Source organism: Hippoglossus hippoglossus, chromosome 22, assembly GCF_009819705.1.
Source record: "Hippoglossus hippoglossus isolate fHipHip1 chromosome 22, fHipHip1.pri, whole genome shotgun sequence".
Lineage (NCBI taxonomy): Eukaryota > Metazoa > Chordata > Actinopteri > Pleuronectiformes > Pleuronectidae > Hippoglossus > Hippoglossus hippoglossus.
This window is the reverse complement of record NC_047172.1, coordinates 24,464,255-24,490,970: the sequence shown is the minus strand read 5'-3', so window position 1 is coordinate 24,490,970 and position 26,716 is coordinate 24,464,255. Positions and strand designations below refer to the sequence as shown.

General features: G+C 39.0%; 1 protein-coding gene across 9 annotated transcripts in view; it reads left to right on the top strand.

Moving 5' to 3' along the window:
* The window catches only part of nrxn3a (neurexin 3a), a 184,864-nt gene extending 159,318 nt beyond the window's left edge, over positions 1–25,546 (top strand). For 3 of the 9 annotated variants that reach the window (XM_034575845.1, XM_034575843.1, XM_034575847.1), the window contains 6 exons: positions 284–465; positions 6,104–6,275; positions 10,063–10,152; positions 11,216–11,523; positions 12,615–12,705; positions 24,322–25,546. In XM_034575845.1, the coding sequence (XP_034431736.1) occupies positions 284–465; positions 6,104–6,275; positions 10,063–10,152; positions 11,216–11,523; positions 12,615–12,705; positions 24,322–24,626 (1,148 nt within the window). In that variant the 3' untranslated portion in view covers positions 24,627–25,546. Of the gene's footprint in view, positions 1–283; positions 466–6,103; positions 6,276–10,062; positions 10,153–11,215; positions 11,524–12,614; positions 12,706–20,021; positions 20,564–23,685 lie in introns of all 9 variants that reach the window. The other 6 variants (XM_034575844.1, XM_034575848.1, XR_004612656.1 and 3 more) reach the window with 5 other exon arrangements.
* The last annotated feature ends 1,170 nt before the right edge of the window (positions 25,547–26,716 follow it).

Below are 26,716 nucleotides of genomic sequence, written 5' to 3'. Positions count from 1 at the left end.
CTATTTATTTTTGCAGCTCAACAACCAATCATTAGATGATCAGTAATTTATGTGCTCAGACACTTTTACACTAACTTGTAAGTCTAGTTATTATTATCATTGTTACAATGTCATGAACCTGTTTGTTCCTAATATTTTATTTAACCTGTGGAAGCTCAAAACCAGTCCATGCATCATCACAGTGACTTGCCTTGCTAGCTGTGTCGTGTGTACTGTGCACTCAGTTGAGTTGAGTTTTCTTTGTTTTAAAATCCACACGTCCTCCTCTTTTTTTTCTGTTCAGCTGGGACAACGTACATCTTCGGCAAAGGAGGAGGCCTCATTACATTCAGGTGGCCGGCCAATGAGAGACCGAGCACCAGGACCGACAGGCTGACTGTTGGATTCAGCAGCTCCCTGAAAGACGGCATCCTGGTTCGGATTGACAGCGCTCCTGGTCTGGGGGATTATCTCATGCTGCACATAGTAAGTTCTCACACATTCTGCTTGTATCATTTGTGTCTGGCACTCTCACCTTTCCTTTGTTTTATTTTCCAACTTCTGTCCTGTTACTGTTTGGTGCACCTAGTGTGTGTGCAGGGGGGGGGGGGGGGGGGGGGGGGGACTCCATGCCCTGCAAGGCATTTGCTGTGTTAAACTGAGAAGATGGAGTGTCAGCCATTCTAAACAGCAGCAGAGAAAAGTGGTGATGTGATGATGCCTTTTAAGACCAGTGTGAAGCCTAGCTGCTGGGTTCTGAACTAGTTGCAGGCGGGAGAGTGATTTTGGGCTTATGCCAGAGAGAAGGGAGTTACAGTAGTCAAGTCTAGAGAAGAGTGTATGAATTACTATTTGCAAGTCTGGGTGTGAAAGTACGGGTTTCATTTTGGAGATAGTTCTGATTTGTAGGAAGCAGGACTGGACTACTTTTTTATTTGTGGTTTGAAAGTGAGTGTTTGTTCAAACAGAACTTCTACGTTTCTGGCAACGGCCTTGACATTAATGGACCAGGTACCAAGGCTACGTTCAATCTGAGTGATGGGGTTAGGTGGATTGAGTGGTATTATTTCTGACTTTGAGTTGTTGAGTTGCAAGTAGTTTTGCGCCATCCATATCTGTGTGTCATCTGCAGTGGAAGGAGACGTTGTGACATTGAATGATTTAGCCAAAACATTTGATAAAAATGAAAGTTTAGAGATCGGCCTAAAATTGTTAAGAACAGAGGGATCAAGGTTAGGTTTCTTTAAAGAGGTTGGACTGCAGCATGTTTATAAATGGAAGGAAATATTTCCTCTGTTAGGGATCTATCAAGAATCATTAAAATACTGGGCCCAACTGTGTCAATAACCTCTTTAAGAAATTTAGTGGGAATGATATCAAGGCTGCATGTAGTTGGTTTCATGTGGGTTATGATTACTAATAAAAACAAAATCTATTACCTTAAATAAAATTCCGGGATTAGTGTAATTCATTAAAATGTTAGAAAAGAAGGATGCTTTTGCATCTTTAACTGCTGTTTGCTAGGTTATCATTTCAGCTTTCCAGATGTCATAGGATACATGTCAACCAGTTTTTTCCATTTTCTTTCCTTTCTCCTACAGTCTCTTATGCTTCGGTGGTTTCATTTAGCCAGGGCGGGGGTGCATTCTTGGATTTTTTTTTATCACAGTATAGGGCTACAGAGTCCAGGACTGTCTGGCAGGTGTGATAAAAAGGGAAGCCAGCTCCTCTGTGTTGAAATTTGTATTAGAAGCAGTTAAAGAGGCAGAAGTAAAAAGCTCACAAAACGTACTAACACATTTAGGATAAAAAATGTGTCAGTGAACAGGTGCATCATGATTGAAAGGTAAATGGGATAAAACCACATTAAATAAATCTGCTTTGTGGTCAGACACACAGATATCCTTAATTTCAATGTTCTTAGGGCTGAGACCGTTAAAAAGGACAAGATCAAGAGTGTGACCCTTTGAATGAGTGAGGTTAAATGATTCCAGTGTCACTATAAAATCTGTAATAAAACTCTAAGGACAGCAGACCTGTATGTTAAAATCGCCCAAGATGAGGATAAAAGCTCCGCAAACTCTTCAATAAAAACACTGTCAGGCTTGGACGGTCTATGGATATTAAAATTAGTGCTGGGTTTTTGAAAAATGGGATTACATAAAAAAATGACATATGAAATTTTATAGCAACAGCTGTTGCTGTTTATTTATTGTTGACTTTTAGCAAGCAAGGCATCTCCTCCTCCTCTGCCTGACAGCCAGGGTTGATGGAGGTGTGTAAAATCAGGAGGATTGCTTCAATAACAGGACTGTAGTGTCCTTGGGAAAGCCAAGTTTCTGTGATGATAAAAAAAGTCTAAATTATTAAAAGTTAATCATGGCATATTAAGGGATGTGATATTTAAAAGACCAAATTGGTGGAACTAAAAGAGGGGGGTAAAAGATGTTGTCAAGGTACTTGAAATTGTTATGAATTGCACCAGAGGGCTGTGATTGTGAGTGTGCTGCAGGGGGTCTGTGAGGGGTAATGATGGTGATTATAAGAGTTGAAGGGAGTGTATTAATAGAGATCAGATTTTGTTTTATATCAAAGTCCCTTTGGCAGCTAGCAGAGATTATTACGGGAATTTTTGATTTATCTGTTTGGTCCATGTCCAGAAGAAAAGTTACCTATATTCAATGTGGATCTAATCAGATAGGGACAGGGACCTGATGGACATCTGGTCATTTCCGGTCACTACAGTTGAGAGGTGGCATGATCTTGTAATTCCATGTGGTGTGTTCAAGCAGATGAGTCCATTTGCCAAATTAGCAGACAGCATCCGAGCTCCCGCTCTGTTTGGATGAAGACCATCTGGACCAAAAAGTTCCACCCGTTTCCAGGAATTCAAATTGTCCACGAGAGGCACACCACGAGCATCACAGGCAAAGGACAGCCAGGTGTTCAGGCTAATCAGTCTGCTGAAACGCCCCAATCCCCGGCCATGTGTGGGAATCGGTCCAGAGATGAGGATCTTACGTTTTAGGGAACTGAGGATATTAAACAGGTGGACAAAGTCCCGTTTTAAGAGTTCAGATTGCTGCTTGGGAATGTCATTTGTGATGACATGAACGATAACTCTGGGGTGGGATTTTATTACTTCTGGAACTTTGTTTTTGATATCACACACTTTGGCACCGGGGAAACAGAGAGTAAGACCCTTGCATTTCTAAATAGGGAGTCACCGATTATCAAAGTCGTGGGAGGCTTATGGGGGTGTTGCGAAGGAGTGTCATTTGCAACAGCCTGGTATTTTGTACCTGGGTCCCCACTGACTGTTTTCCCCGACTCCGCGAGGGAGCTGCATCACCAGGGCCTAAGCCAGGAGCACCGCTGCCAGAGGAGGAGCTTGACCTGCAGCCGGTAGCGTCTCTGCTCGCGGTAGAGCTGGAGCCAGGGTGCAGTTGGCAGAGTAGCCCCCCTCCTAAGGTGGATGGTGTAGGAGGGATCTGGCCTCAGGTGCGGAGATGAAGGAGAGAAGACGTCCACCGGGCGGCGATGCACTACCAGCACGTCTTGCGTGGTTACGGGGGACTGACAGGCCAAAGGGGGGAATTCCTGAAAATCCAGGAGGTCAAATTTATTTTCGAGTTGGATTTCCAGATGCTGTTTTGAGCTGCAAACCCGCCGGCTGCTGTGCTTACTCCTGCACACCACCGACCAACCTTCAGTGGGCTCAACACGCGGAGTAGAGCTGGCTGAGGCCTTGGGTTTAATTCCCAAGACGATCCAGTGATCAGTAGCCTGATCAGGGTCGGCCCCCAGAGGTTTAGGGGGGCTGCCCTGCTCTGTCTGGACAGAGCAGGACCATGGAATGGTGGTGTTCTTATCCGCTGGTACTGGAGCTGAGCAGTCGTGGGAGCGGGCTGAGCTGGTCAAGTCCCTTGCATGCTTAAAGTGAAATTCTAAAAGAGCTATTGGCGGGTAGCCTGTACAAGCCAATGCATGTACAGTTGGCTATGTTCAGATCTAAATAGATTAAATAATCATCATAAGCTCCAGATTAGGTTAGGAGTGCAGGGTTACCATGACAACGTAGCCCAGTGAGAAGTTATTCACCGTCATGACCCTCAAAACCTGAAGTTACCTGGATAATCACAAATCTTGGTTTGTAGCAATGGTCCCTGAAGACAAATAATAATAAAACATAACACCCCAGATATTTGTAAATATTGCCCAAATTTATGAATACTAATGCAGCAGGAATATAGGCGTTAAGGGATAATCGAGCAAACCTTTAAGCTACAGGCCAATTAATTTATACTTGCAGTTGTTTTTCTTCTTCTTGTCCAATAGACATGAAAACATTTATTTTTTCAAAGTGTGTTACTTATTCAACAGAAAAAGTAAAACAGACTCTCAGTATAAATAATTCATGAGGGTGTCTATGCTGCGCTTACACTGCCTAAAGTAAGCAGGACTTTGAAGAGATGTGATTGTGCGTCTGTGCCTTGGAGTTGGTTCTGAGCAGAGGGAAAACAAATACACTTAAGTGAATGTGATGTTTTTCTTTCTATTAGTGCGTTTTTATTTATCATCGGTGGCCTGTTACTGTCGTGCAGTGATTTGCAGCTTCGGTTTGGTCCTTTTGCCTTCACAGTCCAGTCGCAGCTCTACACCTACAGTATATTCAGTTAGTTAGGGTTCTTTAGAAATGGTCCAGTATTGATTTAGAAAAAACTGCAGCAGATTAAACAAAAAATCTGCTCGGGTTGAGTTTTGCTGGTCTGCTGCTCGTCCAGATTTGCAAACTGGACCTATAAATTATTCTGGCCCTGAGATTAAAAAAGTGACCTCTCATGTATTTAAAACATTTATACCAACATCTTGTTTGGTACATATAGGATGGATCATTTTGAGACGTTGTGCTGTTCAGTGCTCACACTGATAGAACACTTTTCTTTGGTGCCAGGACATAATTTATTTCAAACGGAATTCACCCTTGTGCTGGCACTGCCTGAGGGGCAAATTTAATAGAATTCAACTTTGACATGATCTGTGTTCAAGTAAAAAAACAATTCATGACATATTTTAAAACTTCAAAAAAGAAAGAAAGAGCTTGAAATAAGACGTTTTGTAACACAAATATAATATGACTGACCAAACACATCAGTTATAAACACCCTGCTAATTCCAGAGAAATGTGTTAATTAATCAATACTTTTATACATACATTTCTGTATGAATACAGATTGTACACAACAGTCCAGTTCAGCTTGTTGCACATTCTTTTGATGCCTTTGCTGGCATCTAACTAGATGATGACCTCTGGTGTTCTATGTGATGATCTGTGTTGAATAATAAAATAACGACACCCTGCCGGTTCTTCAACCAGGGAAAGTGATATGAATATTAATGGGCCAGTGTGTCTGACTGGGAAGTTAACATGTAAATTGGATCTTGCTTGTTCCAGCAATGAGGCCTCAAACACACTGACTGTGTCCTTGCATTATGTTGATGTTGTTGTTTCCATGGAGGAATAGCTCATACAGTCAGCATCTCCAGCTCCTCTTATTCAGTTGTCTAAACGCAATCACAGCCAATATGTACAGATGTGAAATATGCTGGGTGCAGCAGTTATTAAGTATTATTTCACAAGAAAAAAAAACTATAAAATATAGCGTGAGGGATAAGGAAATCATCCCCTCGACTAAGCTAGTTTAAAAAACAAAAAATAAACGTTTTATTTAGGGAGCCCTGTACTAATCACTTTGTGTTTGAGATCTGGGGGTGTGTTTTGTAGAGTTGCACATGTTAGAATGTGGCCACAGGACTGAAGCAGATGCAGATTGCCTTATTAGGATGAACCAAGTGGTCAAGGAACAGAGAAGGCAGTGGGTGTTAGCCATTAAGTTTGGCTTTTCTTTGGAATATCTTCAGAACTGTGTTCCACGTGTTTTTGTGACCACTCGCAGTTGGGCATTTTCATTTTTCCATCGTTCTCAGAGAACACATATCAAATTGTGTGTCAAATTTATGTCTAGGATGATTACTAGTGATGAGGAATAAATAACCCTACACCCCAAAACCTTACACACATGTTTCACTGTTTAAAATAAACAATTGTGTTTTGCCATTTCAGCAACAAGGGAAAATTGGAGTGACGTTCAACATTGGCACCGTGGATATCAGTGTGCAAGAAAGCAGTACCCCGGTGAATGATGGGAAGTATCATGTTGTCCGTTTTACCAGGAATGGTGGGAATGCTACGCTGCAGGTGGACAACTGGTCCATCAATGAACACTTTCCAACAGGTATAACACTAATTCATCAAACTAATCTAAAACTAAGCACCTAAGTAAATATATACAAAAGAGTGTCAGTTAATGATGAAAACTAAATTATAATGATTACTATCAACAAGATTTGATATGGCAACAGGATCATGTCATTATGAGTTAGTTGAGAAGGTCACTGGACAGGATGTGCATCCACAACATAATTCAACTGTTTTTGTCCTTATCTTGTATTTAACTTGTGCATGAGCATCTACTTTGTGTGAGCACCTGATGGAGTATATCTGTCAGTGGCCCAAACTCTGTTGTACAGTCACTCTTCTTTTTCTGTGCTATGAGACACGTTACTCATAGCAGGGAAGTCATTATTCAAAATAGCCTGCTATACATACAATTTCATACAACAAATTCTTCACTGTAATCAGTAAAAATAAGTATATTGTCCAATTGTGGCTTAAAAAATAAAAAGGAAGCAAATAACTGAGCTTTTATCAAGATCAAATGTTTTAACTAGAATTGGACCAGTGGACTAGACTGGTATATCAAATGTTGCATCTAGGTGTCTCACTTGAGACAGCAAATGCTCCCAAGTGAAACATTATGAGACTTAGAACTAATCAATGAGAGCATAGAGACTGCAGTCCACTGGTTGGCAGTAATGCCCCTTTAAGCTGACTGCCAATGTGTTTAGAGAGTGAATTGGCACTGCAATGATGCATTGTGATTTAATTCTCACAACGACCATTCAACTGAAATGTTGCTGTGTTGGCACAGTTACATTTTTCTCTGGGACTAAGTCAGCCATGTCTCCTCTCGTCCGCGCCACAATATCAAGGAACTTTCTCCACTGTGTGCCTCTTCTCCCCTCCCTCTATTGAAATATGATCTCCCTGATGATGCCAACCTCAGTCAGTAATTGGCATCAGACCCTATTGACGTTCTTGGTCTCTTTATAAACAAACTACACAATATATAATATAAATCATATTGTCATATTACTCATTTGGCACTGTCAGCACAGGTTGTTGATGTAGGCTCCTTTTTAAGTTGGCATAAAATCTCATAATTACACATTTTTAGCAACAAACTCAGGGACAGAAAAAGCTGTTGGGTCTGGGTTGGGCTTAGTTGGTTTTCTCTTGGGCTTGGGCAGGTTCTGACAGGAAACATTCAGCCTGATCGTGCTCGACTCCAAACTACTGTGATGTCCACTGAAGCATTTCACTTCTCCTCCAGCCTGATGTGTCATTCTGAGAACAGGATGATAGGAAAGATCTCTGAGACTCACCGTGTCTCTTCTCACTTTAGATTCTGTGACCAAATGTAGTTGGAGAACAGACATACTAGTTGGGGATTTCTCCTGGTGAAAGATTGTGTAGTGTGTGACCTACTGTCGTCAGTCTGAACTCACAATGACTGATGCTTCAGACCTTTACAGAGAATCTAAATTTACAAATGTTGCAGTCTAGAGTAAATAGTTGTTTCTCAATAGTTACTATAGTTTTTTTTACAAGATACCTTACCTACCAATAAACAACATGACCTTCCAGAGTTGTCGAAGGGCAATGTAACAGCTTTGCCTGTAGATACCTGCTGTCAATACATAAATAAACTGGATCTCCCTCAGTGATCACTGTGTCATCCACAAAACACTGTCAAAAGTGGAAACAACTGCAAAGGTGATGACAGAAAACAATGATGTTTGTGCTATAGCACAATTGTGCAATATTAGGTCTGTAACACAGGCAGAATTGCAAAGATATTATCCAGTGACTGATTGGCTTGAAGAACATCAGTCAATCATGGTGATGACAGTATTGTGATTGGAAAGATTTGAAAGTGTGGGTTAGTTGAAGTGATGGAGAGAACTAGATCCTAAGTATAAAGCAAACGTTAAACACACAGAGGAACATGCAGAACTTGAGGGAAGAGATCGTCCTTTAATAAGTAATAATTGTGATAGATAGATTTCCTTAACACATGGGATAATCTTAAATCCTCATTGTAATAAAATGAGTCTTGTGAAACTGGCAGGATGGAGCTGCTGAAAACCCTGCAACCGCTGCTCATAGACTTTAAATGACTTAATTTTAACACACATCAGCCAGTGTCTCAATACTGTTGGATTATCATCGTGGTTCAAGGACATGCCCTCCTGTTTCCCCCTCTTTTCTTCTGTCTACACTCTCTTTCCCACTGACACTGGGAGGGGTCTGTGCTGTGTCAGCATGATGGAAATATGACTGTAGTAAACTAGCGACAGTGTTTTCATTTAATCGCGTGGGATTAGATGGCAAAGTCTCAGTGAGCTTCTTATCAGCCTCCCTCACACACACAGCGCTGAGCCACAACTCCCCAAAGGTTTAATATGTCTTCAAGATTGTGTCTGATAGTGGTAATTGTATTTGTCCTTTTGGGGTATTGGGTGGTGCAGTAAATCCCTGCTCACTGTGCAGGGTCTTTATGCCCAAGTGAAATGTTACTCAGTCTTCCCTACAGTTTTCGTTTACTATCTCTATTTATATCCTTGTTTTATGTTCTCTACCATCACTCTTCCTTCCTATCACTCTGTAAAAACAAATTAGAAAGACCCATTTCATATAAATTTTCGACTTTTCAATTGCTGTCCCACAATTCTTTATTTTCCATTAACAAGGCCTTGTGGAAACTTTACCTGAAGTTTCATCAATCCAATCTCAAGCCTATAAGCAAGGTCAGGTCCTCTAGAGAAGTAAAGTTTTGACATCGGCTTCTCAACTCCAGACCTCTAGTGACCAAAATATTACATCTTAAAAGACATGTTGCTGAGCCAGCAAATTAAACTTCTTTAAAAAAAGCATCACTGTAGTCTTCAATGCTACAGGAGTAACAAAAAAGCACTGCTGATGCTCCAACAGACTGTTTAAGAAGAAGCCAAATGTGTGAATAGGCAGTATTCACACATTTGAATAGTATAGAGAGACCATGCCAACATCCAACCATGGTTGCCACATGCTCACTTTAATCTGAGCTAACGTGTTTTTTTTACATGAAGACAGTCAGACCGTTTCAGCTGCAGTTGTGCCATGCAGTCTCTCAAAGAAAAACGTATCTCTTACTCTTATGTCTGTTTACCTGTCTCCCGAAATCTGTGGCGGGTCTTCCTGCACGTCACCCTAGGAAAATATTCCAGCACACATACACACACTGCAGCATCTGTTAGAAATCAAGAGAGATTCTGATTCTAAAATTGACTTTACTTTCGCATCAAACTTCAACTGGTCCTCCACCTGCTGTAGCAATTTTCTTTTCATAGGTAAATGACCAATTCCCTGTTTAAGGCACTGCTGTTAGTACTCACTTATCAAACATATCATCAGTCAGGTCCATGAATGCATATGCTGTCCAGTGACATGTAACTTACATTATACCCTCATGTGAGGGGCATTGTATGGTGACATGTCCTTTTATGCCTCTGCCATATCATGATAATCAAGGCCCAGAAAAATGTGGTTGATGATTAACTCTTGTGTTGCATGCAAACTACAGTACAATAGCAAATCCTTTTGTCTGATAGTTTTTTTATATTGTGTTATTTTCTTTTTACATTTTTATAAACGTTCAGCTCAGGGATCCTTCTTCCCCTGATCTGTTAAATGAAATTTGCCTAAAGATCCATACTGTAACTAAAGCAAGCTTATTAAAAAAAATAATCCTCGGATAAAATTGTTTAAACATTTTGTAAATGTTAGAGGGGAAAGTGACATGGTGACATAATTCTGATGATCAATAAATGTTTTTATAAATTTCTTCTTAAACTTTGAAGGGAACAGCGACATTGAACGCTATCAAATGGCCAATAAGAAAATTCCTTTCAAATACGCCAGACCAGTAGAAGAGTGGCTACAAGAGAAAGGTAATTTCAAACAAATATGTATTTTTATTTATGTGTTACGATACTGGTATAATGTTGAAAATATCATCTGCACTTATATAATGTTTGATTTGAGTTGTTTTGTGATGCTCACTTCAACACAGAAGATGCCACATCGATGGAACTTATGACTTCATACAAACAAAATACTATTAAACTTAGTTTAATTGTTTAAATGGAAATGGGAATCCTGTGGGCGGATATTTACATATCTAACTAAGATACTAAATAAGTGTAAATCAATGAATGAATAAATTGTAAAATAACTCATTATGTAATAGAAATGAATCCATTTTAAAAACAAATTGAGAAGAAATCTCTCACAAAGTCGGACTCTTATTGTGTAAGTGCAACAACCAGTGCAAGGTGGTAGGTCCTGGCTACACACTGTGTGGGCATCTTAACACTAAGCTGCCAACATGGTTCACGTATATCCAAGAATGCCAAGTGCACAAAGGCTAAATGTGTGGTTTTATAATTGAAACATCTGAGCCAATCACAGTGAAGTATGACATCACTGATTCATTGAGTTATCACAAAAATACGTAATTGCTGATGATGTGACAAAACAGAAATACACAAAACAACTGTTACAACAGGCTACTGAGTTGTAACTAAGCATCCTGGTATGACCACAGGTACATATGTTATTTTGTAGCAGCCTGGTGATTTAATCACAGTTAATACTGTGGACTGGATGTCACAGCACTTTGGCACTTCTTAGCTTTACCATTGTATCTGTCCTGCCATCTTTACATAGCTGTGGACAATGGACATTGTAATAATCGCCCATATGAGTCAGCAAACCAATGCAGAATGCTTTAATAAAATTAAGTAACATTTTATATGCATATTTACATCCATCTTCCACACAGACAGAGACAATTAGTTCAAAGTTCAGAAAAATACTGCTGCAGAGCACTGCTGCCTCCATGAAAATAAAGCCTATTAGTCTTGTTGCAAATGAACTGTGTAACTACAAAAAGGTATATTAAAATTGTATTTCCTCAGTTGAATACATATTACATGTGGATTTCTCCTGTAGGGCGGCAGTTGACAATTTTCAACACTCAAGCATCAGTCGCAATTGGAGGTAGTGACCGCGGCCGGCCCTTTCAGGGTCAACTGTCTGGCCTTTACTATAATGGCCTCAAGGTGTTGAACATGGCTGCTGAGGGTAACCCTAACATCAAGATCAACGGCAGCGTGAGGTTGGTAGGTGATGTGCCCAGTGGGGCAGGCTCAGCCAGGACCACGGCCGTGCCCCCAGAGATGTCCACAACCTTCATTGAGACAACTACCATGATGTCAACCACGACCACACGGAAACACAGGTCCTCCTCAACTGTACAGGTATTGGCAAACGTTCATATTATAACTTTGCAAAAAGGGATCAGACATATGACAGGAGACATTCTCAGCATGCTTCAAGTTGACTTTGACCAATGAACAGCAATCAGCCATGTGTGTTGTTGCTATTGTTGCCTTCACGTGGAGCTCTTGTTTACAAAATGGAAAGTCATATACATGTCGCTTGGCATTCAAGAGGTAAACTCAAGCACCATTAGGCAAAGCCAGTAGACGCTATTCTGCTAACGTTATTGTTAGTATCTGGAAGTCACAGAGGTGTCACAAGAGAACTATGACGAAAACAAGAAATATGACAACATTTATAAAATATTTCTCAAAGGATCAAAAGCTGAAGGATCGTGTGAGGGACTTGTTTTAACCCAAAGTCTTATTCAACAGCCGGCAACCATTGAGTCACTCTAGCTCCTGATTCTTCAAACAGTTTCCCTCTGTTGTCCAGAAGATGATTCAGCTGCTTGACATGTTGCTCTGCTGTTAATAGCAAACACCTCCCAAAGTCCTGTGTCTGTCAGTAATGTTATAGGATGCTGCCTGTCCTTGGAATAAACAGATGGATTATATTCATCTACTGAGAATTCAATGAGAGGAAGCAACAAAACAATTGAGACAATTTATGAAAGCATGCAGGCAGCACAAAGACATTAAAAAAGTAAGCTAATGTATCTGTGAGGTGCTGTGAATTTGTAGGCAACATTAATATTGGTTTCCGTCTGCTCTCTTCAGTGTTTCTAATAAAAAGTCAAGCGTCACCTACAGATACTTTTGACAGATAGATATAGGGTACCTTCCTCTTATATGGCCCCATTAAGGTCATGTGATATCATATGAGCCATCTCCATGGCAACTGAACAAACCCATATAAACTAAGGGGAACAGTTAAGAGAAAAAAAGTGAACCTTGAGTTAAGATCTTTTTGTCACACAATTGTTTCCAAGGTCAAAGTCCTTCTCACCTTCTAACTTCCCTTGTACATTTCCCCTCGTCTTTCCGTGTCTCCTTTTTGTTTGCTCTTTGTGTTTGGGTATCTTTGCTGCGGCTGTGACCTCTTGACGACCTATGTTGTGGCCGCGAAGCACCCATCAGATGACATAGTGTCATCCGCAGAGTGTTCGAGCGATGACGAAGACCTGGAGGAGTGCGAAACTAGCCATGCAGGTGGGCTAGGTTAGTTTGCATTTGCTTGCTTTCTTTGTGCTTTCACTCATCTCTGCACCAGAGGATGAAGACATCCTCAGAAGCATCAAACCCCCATGGTTAGACAAAGTGTAACTTCATCAAAACAGCCAGTGTGGTAATCGTAAGCATTGGTAAGAAAGCTGCACTGTACCTTAACTAATCCAAGGAAAGCTGGATGATTGAATGCAAGGTGCAAATTCAAATAACAGTCCAGTTAATATGTTGCTAGTTGAGTAAGTAACAGAGAAGGTAATTAATTAATATCATGAGCTACACTTGCACATGGGGTCTTCCAAAGTAGTTAACATGGTCACCAGTGCACATACAGATTTTGTCTGCTAAGAGGAATAATGAGGGTTAGCACATGTCATCATTAAAGTGCAAAATCTGAATGATGGTGAACCATGTTCTCTGCACTGATGCTGCAACACGTGTTTGAGTCCATTCACTGCTCTGCAAACGTTCATCTTTAAAATAACACACATTTGACAGTGTCTTTAAAAATCTAAAATCCTTTTCAGCTAAATATTCAGCGTGTTGTCTCGACCACATTGATACATTTTTACTTTTCATTTTCATTTGTGTTTTTTTTCCATATTAAGAGGCTTGTGTTGGTACATGTAATAGAGAACAGATATCATTGAATTTCTGTGTACAAGCTTCCTTTCTTTTCGGGTCATACTTTTGCTTTTTTAGGTGTACTTGTTATTCTGTCTTTTTTGTATCAAAATATTTGAGGAAAATTCTAAAACGTTCCAGAATTATGATACCTCAAACAATTTGAAAGAATTTGGGAATTTCCATATTTTAGTAAATTTAATTACAGTAGGAAACAGCAAACAGCCATGTTGTCACTTCCATACCGAATAATAATAATTTAAAAAAGATATGTTCTTTCTTTCTACATGTTTTACTTTGAAAGCCTGTTTTAAAACAAACAAACATAGTTTTAAGAAAAAAAAATTATTTGATTGCTCTCGTAAGTTTTTTACATAAAATCCACCTGGGTAGTTTAACTCAACCATGCACCAAGTGTCAAGATTTTGTCAGTCTCTCTAGTAATATGTCAAATCACAATTAAAACAGTAAAGGACACAGATTTAATATCATATAAAATTATAATAGTACATTCTATTTCTCAGACATTTAGCTCAGGAATATTTTTCTTTTAATTTGATTGACCTGTGTTAACAAAGCTAGATGGAATAAGTGTGAGGGAATGCCCCTCCATGACACTCCACAGGTAAAGAAGAATGTTTGCTTTATTTTAGGGATCAATGTCAGATTGTTATTTCCCTGAAAGTATTCGTCTCAATTCTTAATCATAACATTTTGACCCCTACTGGCTGAGAGTCTTAGTGCTGTTTGCTCGGTTCTCGTTGACGAAGGCCATTCCCAAATTTTTTCAAAGCGCTCAAAGGTTGTGGTGTCGACGGATTCAGAGCTGTGCTGTGTAGCCTGAGATTCACACTGGGATTTGTGAAGAAAGACAAAGACAGGGCCCCAGTCATCCAGTCATGTGTTTACACAGAAATTCACACCATTCTAACACCTAACATCACGTTGACGTTGACAGTGGCATGCTTTGATTTCAAGTTTCCTTTGTTCTTTTTGGGAGTCACTGCTATATCCTGTTTAGGTTTTCTATTTCTCTCTCTTTTTTTTTTTTTTGAGACATGATTGCCGTCTATTCGCCACTCATCCAGAAACACATTTGTGTATTTTGGCCTCATCATGTGTGGCATGATGTTTTGGTGGGTGTTATCTGTTTCCACATATACTCTGGAGTACCATGTGGCTTTGTACCATGCAGCTTTTAATAATAACATCTTTTTTTTCCAAAGCAAATAAAAACGCAAAAAAATGTTTTCTTGCCATCAACGTTTTTTGTCTGGAACATGAAAACTTCCTAAATGACAAACAGCTATAGATGAAAAGTGATGTACGCTCCTAATTCTTTAATCCCTCCCTAACTTACTCTCTTTTACTTCATTTGAGCATATTCCAATGTGGATGGCAAAAAAAGATTATTTTTGCCACAAATTCTTGTCTTTCCACTTAAATTTTCATTGGTACTATGATTTTGTGAACTCTTAAGATCACTTTCTTAAGGGTCACTTCTTTGCATGCTGTTTGAGGCTTGACACCACCTAGTCACCCCTGCACACCCCCACCCCCTAACATTTAGACAAACTTGGTTGCTTTGTCTGCGCTCGTGTTTAAGTTGGAAATATTTTTTTTCCTTTTTCTTTTTTTTTGGGGCGGTCGTAGCGTCATCGAATGTCTTGGAATGTTGTCTCACCCACACTTTCTTTATTTAGTCCGTGTGGCTGTCGTCTGTTTGGAGAAGTTATCAAGTGATTCTGTGCTCTGTTGTGAATCTGTCGTCTTCTCTCAATTTATTTCATAAGATGGCACTGAACCCTAAACTGTTTGAATGACGAACAAGTATACTGGTTCAAATTCATACAACATGACCTCAGTAGAGAAACACCCCATGGCCAATAACAAACACATGCTCAAACAGTCACTGACAAATATAACAAACCTATTTAATAAGATACTGTTTTAAAATGCAGTTTCAAATAAAACATATTCACAAATCCTAACATTATGTCTGCACTAAACCTGATAAATTATAAAAGTGTGTCTATAATTCCCTTTCGATGATTTCTCTAAAAGAACGGAAATGCTTTAAAAAGCAGGAGCAAAAATGTTCGATCCCAAAAGTGTGCATCTTCAGGTAATGCCTGAAACTACAGTTTAACCTTTTCACTTCATTTTTTAGCAACAATAATTGTGATAACAAACAATTTTTGTTTGCGCAAAAAAAAATCGGAGCAATAAAAAAAGACACCTACTTTAGACCTATGTTAACAGAAATAAAACCACTGTGCTATGTATAGGGTGCCCTCTTAGTTATAATCAACCTCATCAGGGATTATATTCAGATTATATTTGCTTTTGATCCCCCATTCACCTCGAATAAAATTTTAATATTCCCAGCCAATACGTGAAGACAATATTTTCAGTAAGACCAAAACAACAGAGAGGTAACACTACAGCCACACACTCATAGTGAGGACCCTGCAGTGGATTATCACTGAGCTTCCCTCGGCTCCCCTAGAGGCAGGAACAGACACTGGAGCGTTAGCAGTTAAAGAGCCAGGTAGTTCTGTCAGGAGTATGCACTGAGACCAAACACTGCGATAAAATAGACTGAATATTGGTTTTCTATTTATCAGGCGGACCACAAACACAACGCTAAATTAATAATAATGCAACATAATGACTGATTGTGATAAGGTGCACACACAGTGGATCAGTATTATGACCTTATTACCATGATAAGGCCATGAAATACAATTAGATAGCTTAGACATTTATTACAGCTTCTCTGCCAATGTCATTACAAAATAAAGTGTTTCGTTATCAGTGGCACAGTCACTCTAACTCAGTCTTGAGTCCCTTAGCATCCAAGACATTGTGTTACCTCAGGTAAATATCAGGCCAATGAGTTCATTACAGTGAGGAACATCGACCTACTAATTCCACAAACATCTGTCTGTCTGTATGAGGAACACACTCGTTTTGTTGCTGCTGTGCTTTACAATGAGCTGAACTACAGAGCTTGGGTCTGAAGATTGCTTAACAGACCGATGAAATAGCTTACATGTATCGTATGAAAAAATAACAGCAGCTTCTAACTTCACTCTGCAACATAGACTGTATACAAAAAGTTCAGCAAACAACGACAAGCATAGAGACAATAAAAAAGTGAGTTTGAGGAGGACTCAGTAATGACAAGGAATGATTCTGAAGTAGCTACCACAGGACAAGCAAACAGCTCATTCCTACAGGCCTGCCCTACAGTACCTGTTTGGTAGTGAAGGGCCTACTTTGCATATAAATACAGTACAGTATATAAATACAGACCACTTACCTTGAACCAGCAACATTGACAACGATGACAAACGAGTCATTCATGAACAGACAACTGAAAGCACCTTTATCAATAGCAAGTGGTTTTCTTAGTAGTTCATTAATCAATCATTTAATTACCCACTTAATAGCAATAGAATCTGTCTTGGACACAAATTGTGTTGGTGAACCGGTTCTATTAATAAATCACAAGTGAGACATCCACAAGTACTGACCATTCCCTAAAACCCACCACAAGGCTTTTAATACATTTCCTGCCTACTGTTCCATCACTAGACTCTACTCGTTTTCACTTGAGCATAGAGGTGTCAGACATGTGCCATCTTATGGAATTCCTCTCTGATTCTCATTTCTACCTACGTGGAAAAAACACATGTAGGTTGCATTTGACAAAATATTTAAATTATATGTCAAAGGACACTATAGAAGTTTAAGCTGGTATCCATAATATTCTTCAATGAATGTTTATGTATCTTTCTAAATTGTGTAGTAATCCTTAAACTAAACCACTGAACAAACCGCGAGTGCTGATTGTCCCAGAGGAGTGCTGCTGCTCTGATACTGGTTTACTGTTCTTCTGATGGTACATCCGTGCAGTGTTTCCATGCCCTCTGCATGTGCTTTATATATTTTCTATGTTGTAAAAATGCCATTATATAATGACATCATCATGACCTGTCTAAAGTCTTGGTCGTGTTTAATCCTATTGTATGCAGACGTACCTGCATAAAGAGCTTTAGATATTTCCATAATGTCCTATTTTGACTTCTTTGTGACTTTTTCATGACACCAACATATGGGACAGGGAATGATTTACTGATCATATAATCATATAATGATAAAGGCTTTAGATTGCCTCCCTAGATCTATGTTTGCAGAGATACACTTTATGGACAAAAGTATTGGGACACACCTCTTAATCATCAAATTCAGGGGTTTCATTCAGTTACATTGCCATTGGTTGGACTGGGCCCCTTAGTTCCAGTGAAGGGAGATTTTAATGCTTCAGCTTACAAAGACATTTTGAACAATTCGATGCTTCCAACTTTGTGGGAACAGATTGGGGAAGGCCCTTTTCTGTTCCAGCATGCCTGTACTCAGTGCACAAAGCAAGGTCCATAAAAGCATGGTTGGGTGAGTTTGCTGTGGAAGAACCTGAGTGGCCCGCACAGAGCCCTGAACTCAACCCCATCAAACACATTTGGGAGGAACTAGAACGGAGATTGCGAGCTATGTCCTCATGTCCAACATCAGTGTCTGACCTCACAAATAATCTTCTGGATGAATGGGCAAAAATTCCCACTAACATTCCCCAAAATCTTGCAGAAAGCCTTCCCAGAAGAGTGGAAGCTGTTATTGCTGCAAAGGGGCGACCAACTCCATATTAATGCCTATGGATTTAGAATGGGATGTCATAAAAGATGCTGTAGGTGTAATGTGTAGGAGTCCCAATACCTTTGTCCATATAGTGTATCTTGAAGAATGTGTTGTTAGACCATGTTATTTTTTTTGTCCTTGTACTTTGACCTCTAACTGATTAGCTCCAAAACCTAATCTGTAGATACCCTCCACAGTAACATTCCCACCAAGTTTGGTAATAATCTGTCCCTAAATTGTTAAACTATTTTGTACAAACACACACAGCAGAGTGAAAACAATACCCTACTTCTGGCTACCTCACTTGGTAAAAAGTTGGACCAACTATAAACTGCTATTCAGAAATAGTCATGAACTGACATGTTGCTTCTCACCTTTCATGGTTGGAGGATGGCAGTAATTGAAGCACTACATGTTCAGTGTTTGTATTTTCATGCATCAAATCAACACTCCCATCAACTCCCTGATTTGGAACCAGGTTCCCTGGTGGGAACAGGTTTTAGCTTTGGCAGGTTCTGATAAACTACAAGCTGCCACGTTTGGAGCACGCCCTCCACTGCTGCACAGTGTTTATGGATATCAGCATTAAGCTTGTCGTTTGACTCTTTAATCCTACTTCGAATCCTGAAGAAACTGCATTCCACATCTAGTACATAACACAGTATTACCAATATATGTTTGTTTTGTGTTTTTTTTCTCTTCAGTTTACCCCACTGCTATGAGTTAATCCTGAGCTGTGTCCCAATTGCATACTGCACTTAAAATTTGACTTGGGTTTTCTGGGTGGGGGGGGTTTGGGTAAGCAGTGCGTTCACACTGGTACAGTAACAAACTGGATTCACATAACAAGTGCAGTGATAATGGATACTATAGTGTCCAAGTAGAATACTGACCGTAGCTTCACAAAGTTGCAGTTGGACAGCCTGCATGCATGTTGAATCACATGACAGTTCTTGCCAGTTCAAACTTTCACATGACCTCAGTGATCAATTGGTTTTCATAGTATTGGGATTGGGACACAGTGTCCGTCTCCTATTTTTCTAACATCAGTCTGCCTTACCTGCCCTCAGTTTGCTGTGTTGTTTCTTTTCTACTCTCCCTAAATGCAACTTACTTTAAGCATGCATCAACATCCTGCAGTACGACTAAAACGAAACCAAAAATGAATAATGGTAACCCATTCTCAGCCAGTACCGTCTCCCTCTAATGTACACCCAGACTGCACGGCCGGTTCATGTTTAAAGACTAACATTACAGATTTGTCCTCCAGAAAGGCATGAGAGAGGAGCCCGTCCTCGAGTCGAGTGCCTCTCTCACCGTGTCTGTTTCCTATTGTGTGCATCTGGTTGTAGTGTGTGCAAAATTTTAAATGGCTTTGTTCTTTCATCTTAACACATATCATTTAGTAGTTTTAACTGGTCATACCTTTTGCATTTATCCAATTGATCGCTGGCATTTTGGTTCTGATTATGGTTTTTGGCTTATTAAGTATGTTTGGTTTGTTTTTTTGTCAATCAGATAATATTCAAATGACAGTGTGGAATATTTTTTGATATAATTTGACTTTGTGATTTGGAACTACTTCAGTGACTAACTTGTGTGTTTTATTCCCTTCAGTATTATTTCTTGGCAAATATTGAATTAAAAAAAAATAGGAAAAGGTCAAACATATGCGCTGTCATCTCAACCACTGCTGTTTTTTTAATTGTAAGCCCAAGCCCACAAATTGGTATATGAAGCAGTTCCAGATCTACTTCTCACATACCTTCCATTTCTTTCAGATTTTTTTAATCTATCTTTACGAAACAAATTAATCTTTGCTGAATAATATTTTGACTGTAAGACAAAAAACAAATGAATTGCATGGCTAAGAAGTTGCAGTTTAGGGTTTGTCAGACTTGTCAGTGTTAGATTTCTTCTGTTCTTTTCTGTAGATGGGCATGTATATTGCTCATTGTTTGTATATCCCCATCCCTTCCTTACAGCCAAAAGCTCTAATGCCGCCCGACCGCTTCGTACTGCCTTTACATGGACATGGCAACTGACTTACACTGTCACCCTCATCACCCTCATTTCCTATGTAGTGTGTTCATAGGTCCCACCCCTTCTTCACCTTCTCCCTTGTCTTTAGAGATATGAAAATATGAAAGTCATCTATCCATTCTACACTAAAGAACAAATGACAATTTAAGCAAAAACTGTAACATGAATAGATTTTAGATAATATTGAAGTCTATTGCAATGGAAAAAAAATGTAGATACACATTTTTTTGTAAAAGGAAATTATTTACCAGGAAAAAGAAAAACACAGAAAAAAAAACAGAATTATGGTGTTTATTTTTTATGTTATGTGGTGTGGATGTATGTGTTGTTGCCTCCCTGTACCGTCATGTTTTAAGATAGAACACACTCTACAATGGATAAAAATGATATTTAACGGTACCAAGTGGCTATCCAACAGTCTTACACAACCTTTCCTTTGTAAATTCTTTTCTTCATGCCTAAATCATGCGGGCAATTTGTTGATGTAAGTTGAAAATCTACAGTACATATGTTTCTCTTCTTGTTTAATTGTTGTTGTTTTTTACTTTGTTTTAAAGATGCAGTTTGTAAATTGTGAGAAGTGGGAGAAAATCTAAATGTTCATTCTCATGTATCTCACACTTAAAGCCAAGTGTGTAATGGACACTGTATAGACTGCTATACAGAAATAAATTTAAGAATTGAACAAACCACTTAATGAATAAATTACTATGGCATTAAATGCACAAAAACTACTTTTGTATCAAAACCCTATTTATTAACTTTCCCATTGAATTTTTTTTTTTTAAATACAGTTAATTCTTTTTTAAACGTATTTATTTCTTTATGTTTATAAAAATGGAAGATTGAATGTTAAAGTCATTATTTCAGGGACTTAATAAAGGTAAATAATAAATAATTACAGAAGTATGTATTTGTAATTATATTTAATGACACATTGATTGATTCATCAAGTCACTTATCTATTTTTTTATTTTGAAGTTGCCCTCAGCCACGGTTGTTACGGTTACTCATCCTGCAAACTAACTCTTCCTCATATTTAAAATCAGCAAAACAAATTCTAACATATGATTCCACTCAATGAAATCCTGTGGTACAATTACAGGATTTTCTGATATTTCAAACTGCATCTGCGATCAAGCTGTGAACACTGACAACTGAATCTTACATTGTGTTTTATTGTTTGAAATTATAGAATAAAATGGCATTTGTTTTATCTACAGATTTGTGTGCTTGTGAATGTATGTGTTGTCTTTGTGTGATAATATGTTAGTTAAATATTCCTTTTGTTGGCATGGAGTTTGAAATGTGCATCAAAGATTCAGTATGCACATGCTTGATGGCAGTAGATATTTTTCTTGTCAATGTTAAAATGAATGTTCACTCCAATGGCACCTCCGTGATAAGTCAATCAAACGTTTCACTTCAACATGGGTTTCAGTGTCTTTTAATCCTTGTGTCACGTTGGAAACAAGAGTTGCACCCAGCTGGCACTGAACGTAGCCATGCTGTGGTCAAAGAAAACACACTATTTGCACATTCAACACTTAATACAAGATCTGCAAAGACTGAGGAGAAAAATGGATCACTGCTAAATGGAATCAAAAAAATATGCAGTGTTACAGTGCAACTTAATTACAGTGTTAAAATGTTGGTCTTTTCAAGACTTTTTGTTGTTGCTGATTTATAAAGCCACGATTGAAGGTATTAGTCCATTCTGACCACTTTGTAGCAGCCACGCCTGATGAGCCATCATGTGGTTTTCATAGAAGACAATGATCAATCATTATTTAGCATGAAGTCAATCTATATACTAGAAGTAATTAGCTTTGCCACAGTGACCACATGAAGCAAGAGTACTGAGTAATTCAGTTCATTTATTTTACACGCTGCTGTAATTTAATTAAGTTACAAATACCAACGCACCAATTGGGTGGACAATTGCTATTTGTTAGAAATTACCAACAATGCACTGTACATACAATGCAGGCTTCCATTTTCCACATCACTATTGTGTAATTCCCTTATTTGACCAGGATTGGCTTCTAAAGTAGTTGTGATGTCCAAAATCCTGCAATTTAGATGTAATGTGAGCACAAAGAGATTTTCATCAGACTTTGAACTGTCAGGTTGGTTGCTCTGTAGTCGGATCTAAGGAGACCGCCACTGTCGCAGACACATTGTAGAGTTCAGATTCAAGTTTCAATATTTATGATTTCATATTTTTGAACTGAAAAAACATGTAGTATGAAGTAAGTGCAGGTACATATTTGAAATTGATTTTTAAGGTAATTTGATCTTCTAACTGTAAGTCCAGTAGTTCATAAGGAGTGAGCATTCAGGTGACGTACTCTAAACCTAAAGGTAAAGTTATAGTTAAACAGGTTTTTCTTGGTCACAGAGCTGCTCTTAGTGAAAAAAGCAACTGAGGAGAAAGGATGAAACCAGAATATGTGATGACCAGTGTTCCGTTAGCTAGTTCATTGACCTTTCACCATCTGGAATGATGCGTACATGAACTAATATGGCCAGATTCCTGAAATTTGCAGATTTGAAACTGACTTACAATTAAACTATTATGCAGAATTGTGTTTTGTGGTGAATTTTAGGTCATGATTATGAATAATTTGTTTTCATTTCTAAATTCAGATAATTTGCACATGGCTATAAGGGCTGTTGACTCTGTATATAATCATTGGGTGCTTAATTTATTTAATGATGTGCATCCCTTTTTTAAATCAGCCCCAAATGAAATCAGAGATCTGTATCAAGATGCAGGGGTTACCTTTTTTTCACATACAATCTGAGGTGAGGTGGCCACACAACCAAAGAACAGCTCTGTATCTGAGAAATGTTTGTTGAACTATAACTGCAGTGGTCTGACCTGTGGAAAAAACAAAAGGTTTAAGATGATGTGAGAGCCACTGAGAAGTGACACTGCTGAGTCTGTCATTTCTATTATGATATAACTCATATCTGTTTTAACAATACATTGATCTAAATTAGTGGTGTAGATCATTCTTTCAAATGAGAGTTTTTTCTTAATATTAGTCCTTGCTTTTTATTTCATTATTAAATGATGGGAAATAGCATTGACAACACTATCTATTGACTAAAACCACTCTGGACACTTTTTAAACCCTTTGAGTTTAGCTTAAATATTTCCTGTAAATAAGCAACCTACAGCAGAATTAACAACCTGCTTCCTGTTTACATACATGTCTAGTGTACATGAATGGTCATGTGATATGACAGGCATGTCATAGTGTAGACAGAGATCATTTCTGATATAGAACACTCTTTTAAATGAAAACATATTGTTGTGAACATATACCAGAGAAAGAATGAGATATAACCAGAGTGAGCCTGTTGACCATAAAGAAAACTTTGCTCTGTCTTTCTGGCTCATCCTCGCAGAACTCTTAAACCTTTTGAAATTTATACTAGAAATATGTCACTTTACTTTTGATATATCAAGTCAAAGTTTTTTGACTTGATTTTTGTTTTAGTCGTTGCCTGTTTTGTTTTTTTGTCCAGATACGTCTAATATTGCATATTTCACAAAACTCCCATGCTGCCTTCTAACCTGTCTGTCTCTAACCTTAGGAGCTGAGTTAGTCATCCCAGTACTTGAGGATCCATTAGCGCAACCCTCTGTAGCTCCTCGTGCACCCTTCATTCCCACACCCTCAACCCACCACCCACTCCTCACCATTATTGAGACCACCAAAGAGTCCCTGTCCAAGGCCACTGAGGCGGGGGTACCTTGCTTGTCGGACCGAGGCAGCGATGATTGTGATGATGATGGCTTGGTGATATCGGGGTATGGCTCTGGGGAAGCATTCAAGTCTAACCTGCCCCCTACTGATGATGAAGATTTTTACTCGACCTTCTCCTTGGTAACAGATAAGACCTTGTCCACGTCAGGCTTTGAAGGTGGCTACAAAGCTCACACACCCAAGACTTTTAGACCTAACAAACCTTCAGTCTCCAGACGCAGTAGGACTACCTCTACCGCCATACTACTAACCGCCGACCAGAGCCGCACCACCGCCACATCTGCCTCCACCGCAACCCTCCACAATGCTCCGGCCAAACAGCCGGCCGGCAAAATGAATAACCGCGAGCTAAAACCCCAGCCCGACCTAGTGTTGCTTCCATTGCCCACATCCTTTGAGGTAGACAGCACCAAGCTGAGGGGCCCATTAATAACCTCCCCAATGTTCCGTAATATACCCACAGCACACCCCACAGAGCCGGGCGTCAGGCGAGTTCCAGGGCCCTCGGAAGTGGTCCGTGAATCTAGCAGCACCACCGGGATGGTCATCGGAATAGTGGCGGCCGCTGCCCTGTGCATCCTCATCCTCCTGTATGCCATGTATAAGTACAGGAACAGGGATGAAGGCTCCTACCAGGTGGACGAGAGCAGGAACTACATAACCAACTCAGCTGTACAAAGCAATGGCGCTGTGATGAAGGACAAACAGCAGAGCTTGAAAGGCAGCAACAAGAAACAGAAAAATAAGGATAAGGAGTATTATGTGTGACTGTGAGACTTTGATGAACACAAGAGAATGAAGGAAGAAAGCACTAAGAGAACATTTACTTATCAGTTTCCTTGTGAGGAGCTATGACAAATGATGGTATTAACATGGAACTTGAATAAACTTATACTGTGCTGAGTAGATGAACTGATGAAATGTACTGTAATATAAAGCACACTTACTATTGTAAGCATAACGACAAGGCTAAATAGCAACTTTAGAGATCTCATACTTCTATCTGGTCAGAGACGTTGTCAGTATAGAAATATTTCACAGCTACACCATTCTCCTAAGTGACTTTTAGAGCTATGTGATCCTTGGCATTAAACAAAAAAAACCTTTTTGTAAAATTCTTAATGGCAAAAGGCTCATAATCTTCTACATTTTCAGCATGTAAGCAACATGTAGTGCTTTAAAACGAGGGGTCAGGCACATGATCACTGTAAAAGTAAAAAAAAGGACTGCTGTACCAGAATATGACAAATTTATATGGTTTATACATAATACAAGTGTGGTGTCTTACTTATTTTTTGCTTCAAGCAAAATGGAAAAAATGACAAAAAGAACAACAAGGAAAAAAACCTGTTTCTGTGTATAAAATGAAACCAAGTGAGTAAATTGCCGTGGGCAGAACTCAGAATCTGTTCTGCTCTGGCATCTGATTCACCACAACTATTCTCATTGTCTGCCGGACAGAGCGACTGTCAGCTCTGTGGAGAGAAGTGGAAAGTTCTGTTGGTAAAAAGCAAGTTATTGTGAGATGCATGCCATCCTACTTCTAAAGTAAAGTACAGTATGGTAAAAGTCCAGTATACAGTGTTCGACTTGGACCACATTCTCTTTAATGCCAAAACACTTTGTCATCAAATCAGAGCTCTCAGCCCAATTCCCCTCTTTCAGAACCCTTCAAACTGCTAACCATGAAAAAAGAAAAAAAAACATCTCTTAAAGAAAAGGTCTATTATTGGTGCACAACCAAGTGGTAGTTTTATCTTTTTGACAAATTGTATGTTGGTTCATTGCCTATATCGTTTTTCTATGGAGGTGTCAGGAGGAAGACAAATGCAGTACTACAACAACTGTTAACAGATGTGTATACAAAAATAAATCTAATGTTGAAAGTGTGAACTCTATCTGCTGTCACAGTCAGCTGTGTCAAAAAAACACAAGAAATTTGTTTACATATTTTATTACACACTAGCTGTTGTACTTTGTAGGTAGGAAATTGTACATATACCATGACAGTTGTAATTTTTTAGTACCTCTATTGTACAGACTGAACATATGGTTTATCAGCGTATTTGACATGATGAAATCTATTAACTGTTACTTTACATGGAGAAAGACTTTAATCAGAATGTGGAGAATCATATTGATATTCATAAAGAATAAAAATGTATTGTTAGCCTAGAGATCTAACCAGAGATGTTTCTAAAGTTGCATGAATATTTAACTACTTGCAGTTGTCCAACAAATACAAGGTGCCCTTCCTTCTGTATTATGGCTTTCTTGTTCTGGGTTCCACTAGTGTCATTTATTTTTGAATAAAGAATAAAGTCAGAGTTATGACAAAGACAGAGAGACAGAGGCTATAATGGATGGGGCTTTACAATTCTTTTTAATAAAAAGCTAAAATGGTGTCTTTTAGGTGTGACTGCTCACCTCAAATCATTGTCTTGTCACTTCTTTATCGCAACATCTTGTTTTGACACATTTCTATCGCCCCTTTCTGTTTCCATTTTAAGCCATTTTCATTAAAAGATGTGAGTGTGAGCCTTTTGTCAGGGATTTACATTTTTATGTTACAATTGTTACATTCCATAACCCTTTTTTCATCAGTTTCATAGCAAATAAAACATTCTTTTTTTCTCATAAATCACACGGTAGTCCTTGGATAATCTGAAATCTGTGGTTCCTCATGGCGATACACTGCCACTTTGACATTTGCCCTGATTCCCACACAGAATCATAAAGACTGTATATAAAGCTGGAAGATGTGTGTCAACTTCCAACAACGTAACAAAAGTGAAGCCAAAATATCTCGGATATGGGCGCTGCCATCTTGCCCCGCTGATATCATTTGGAGCCAGAGT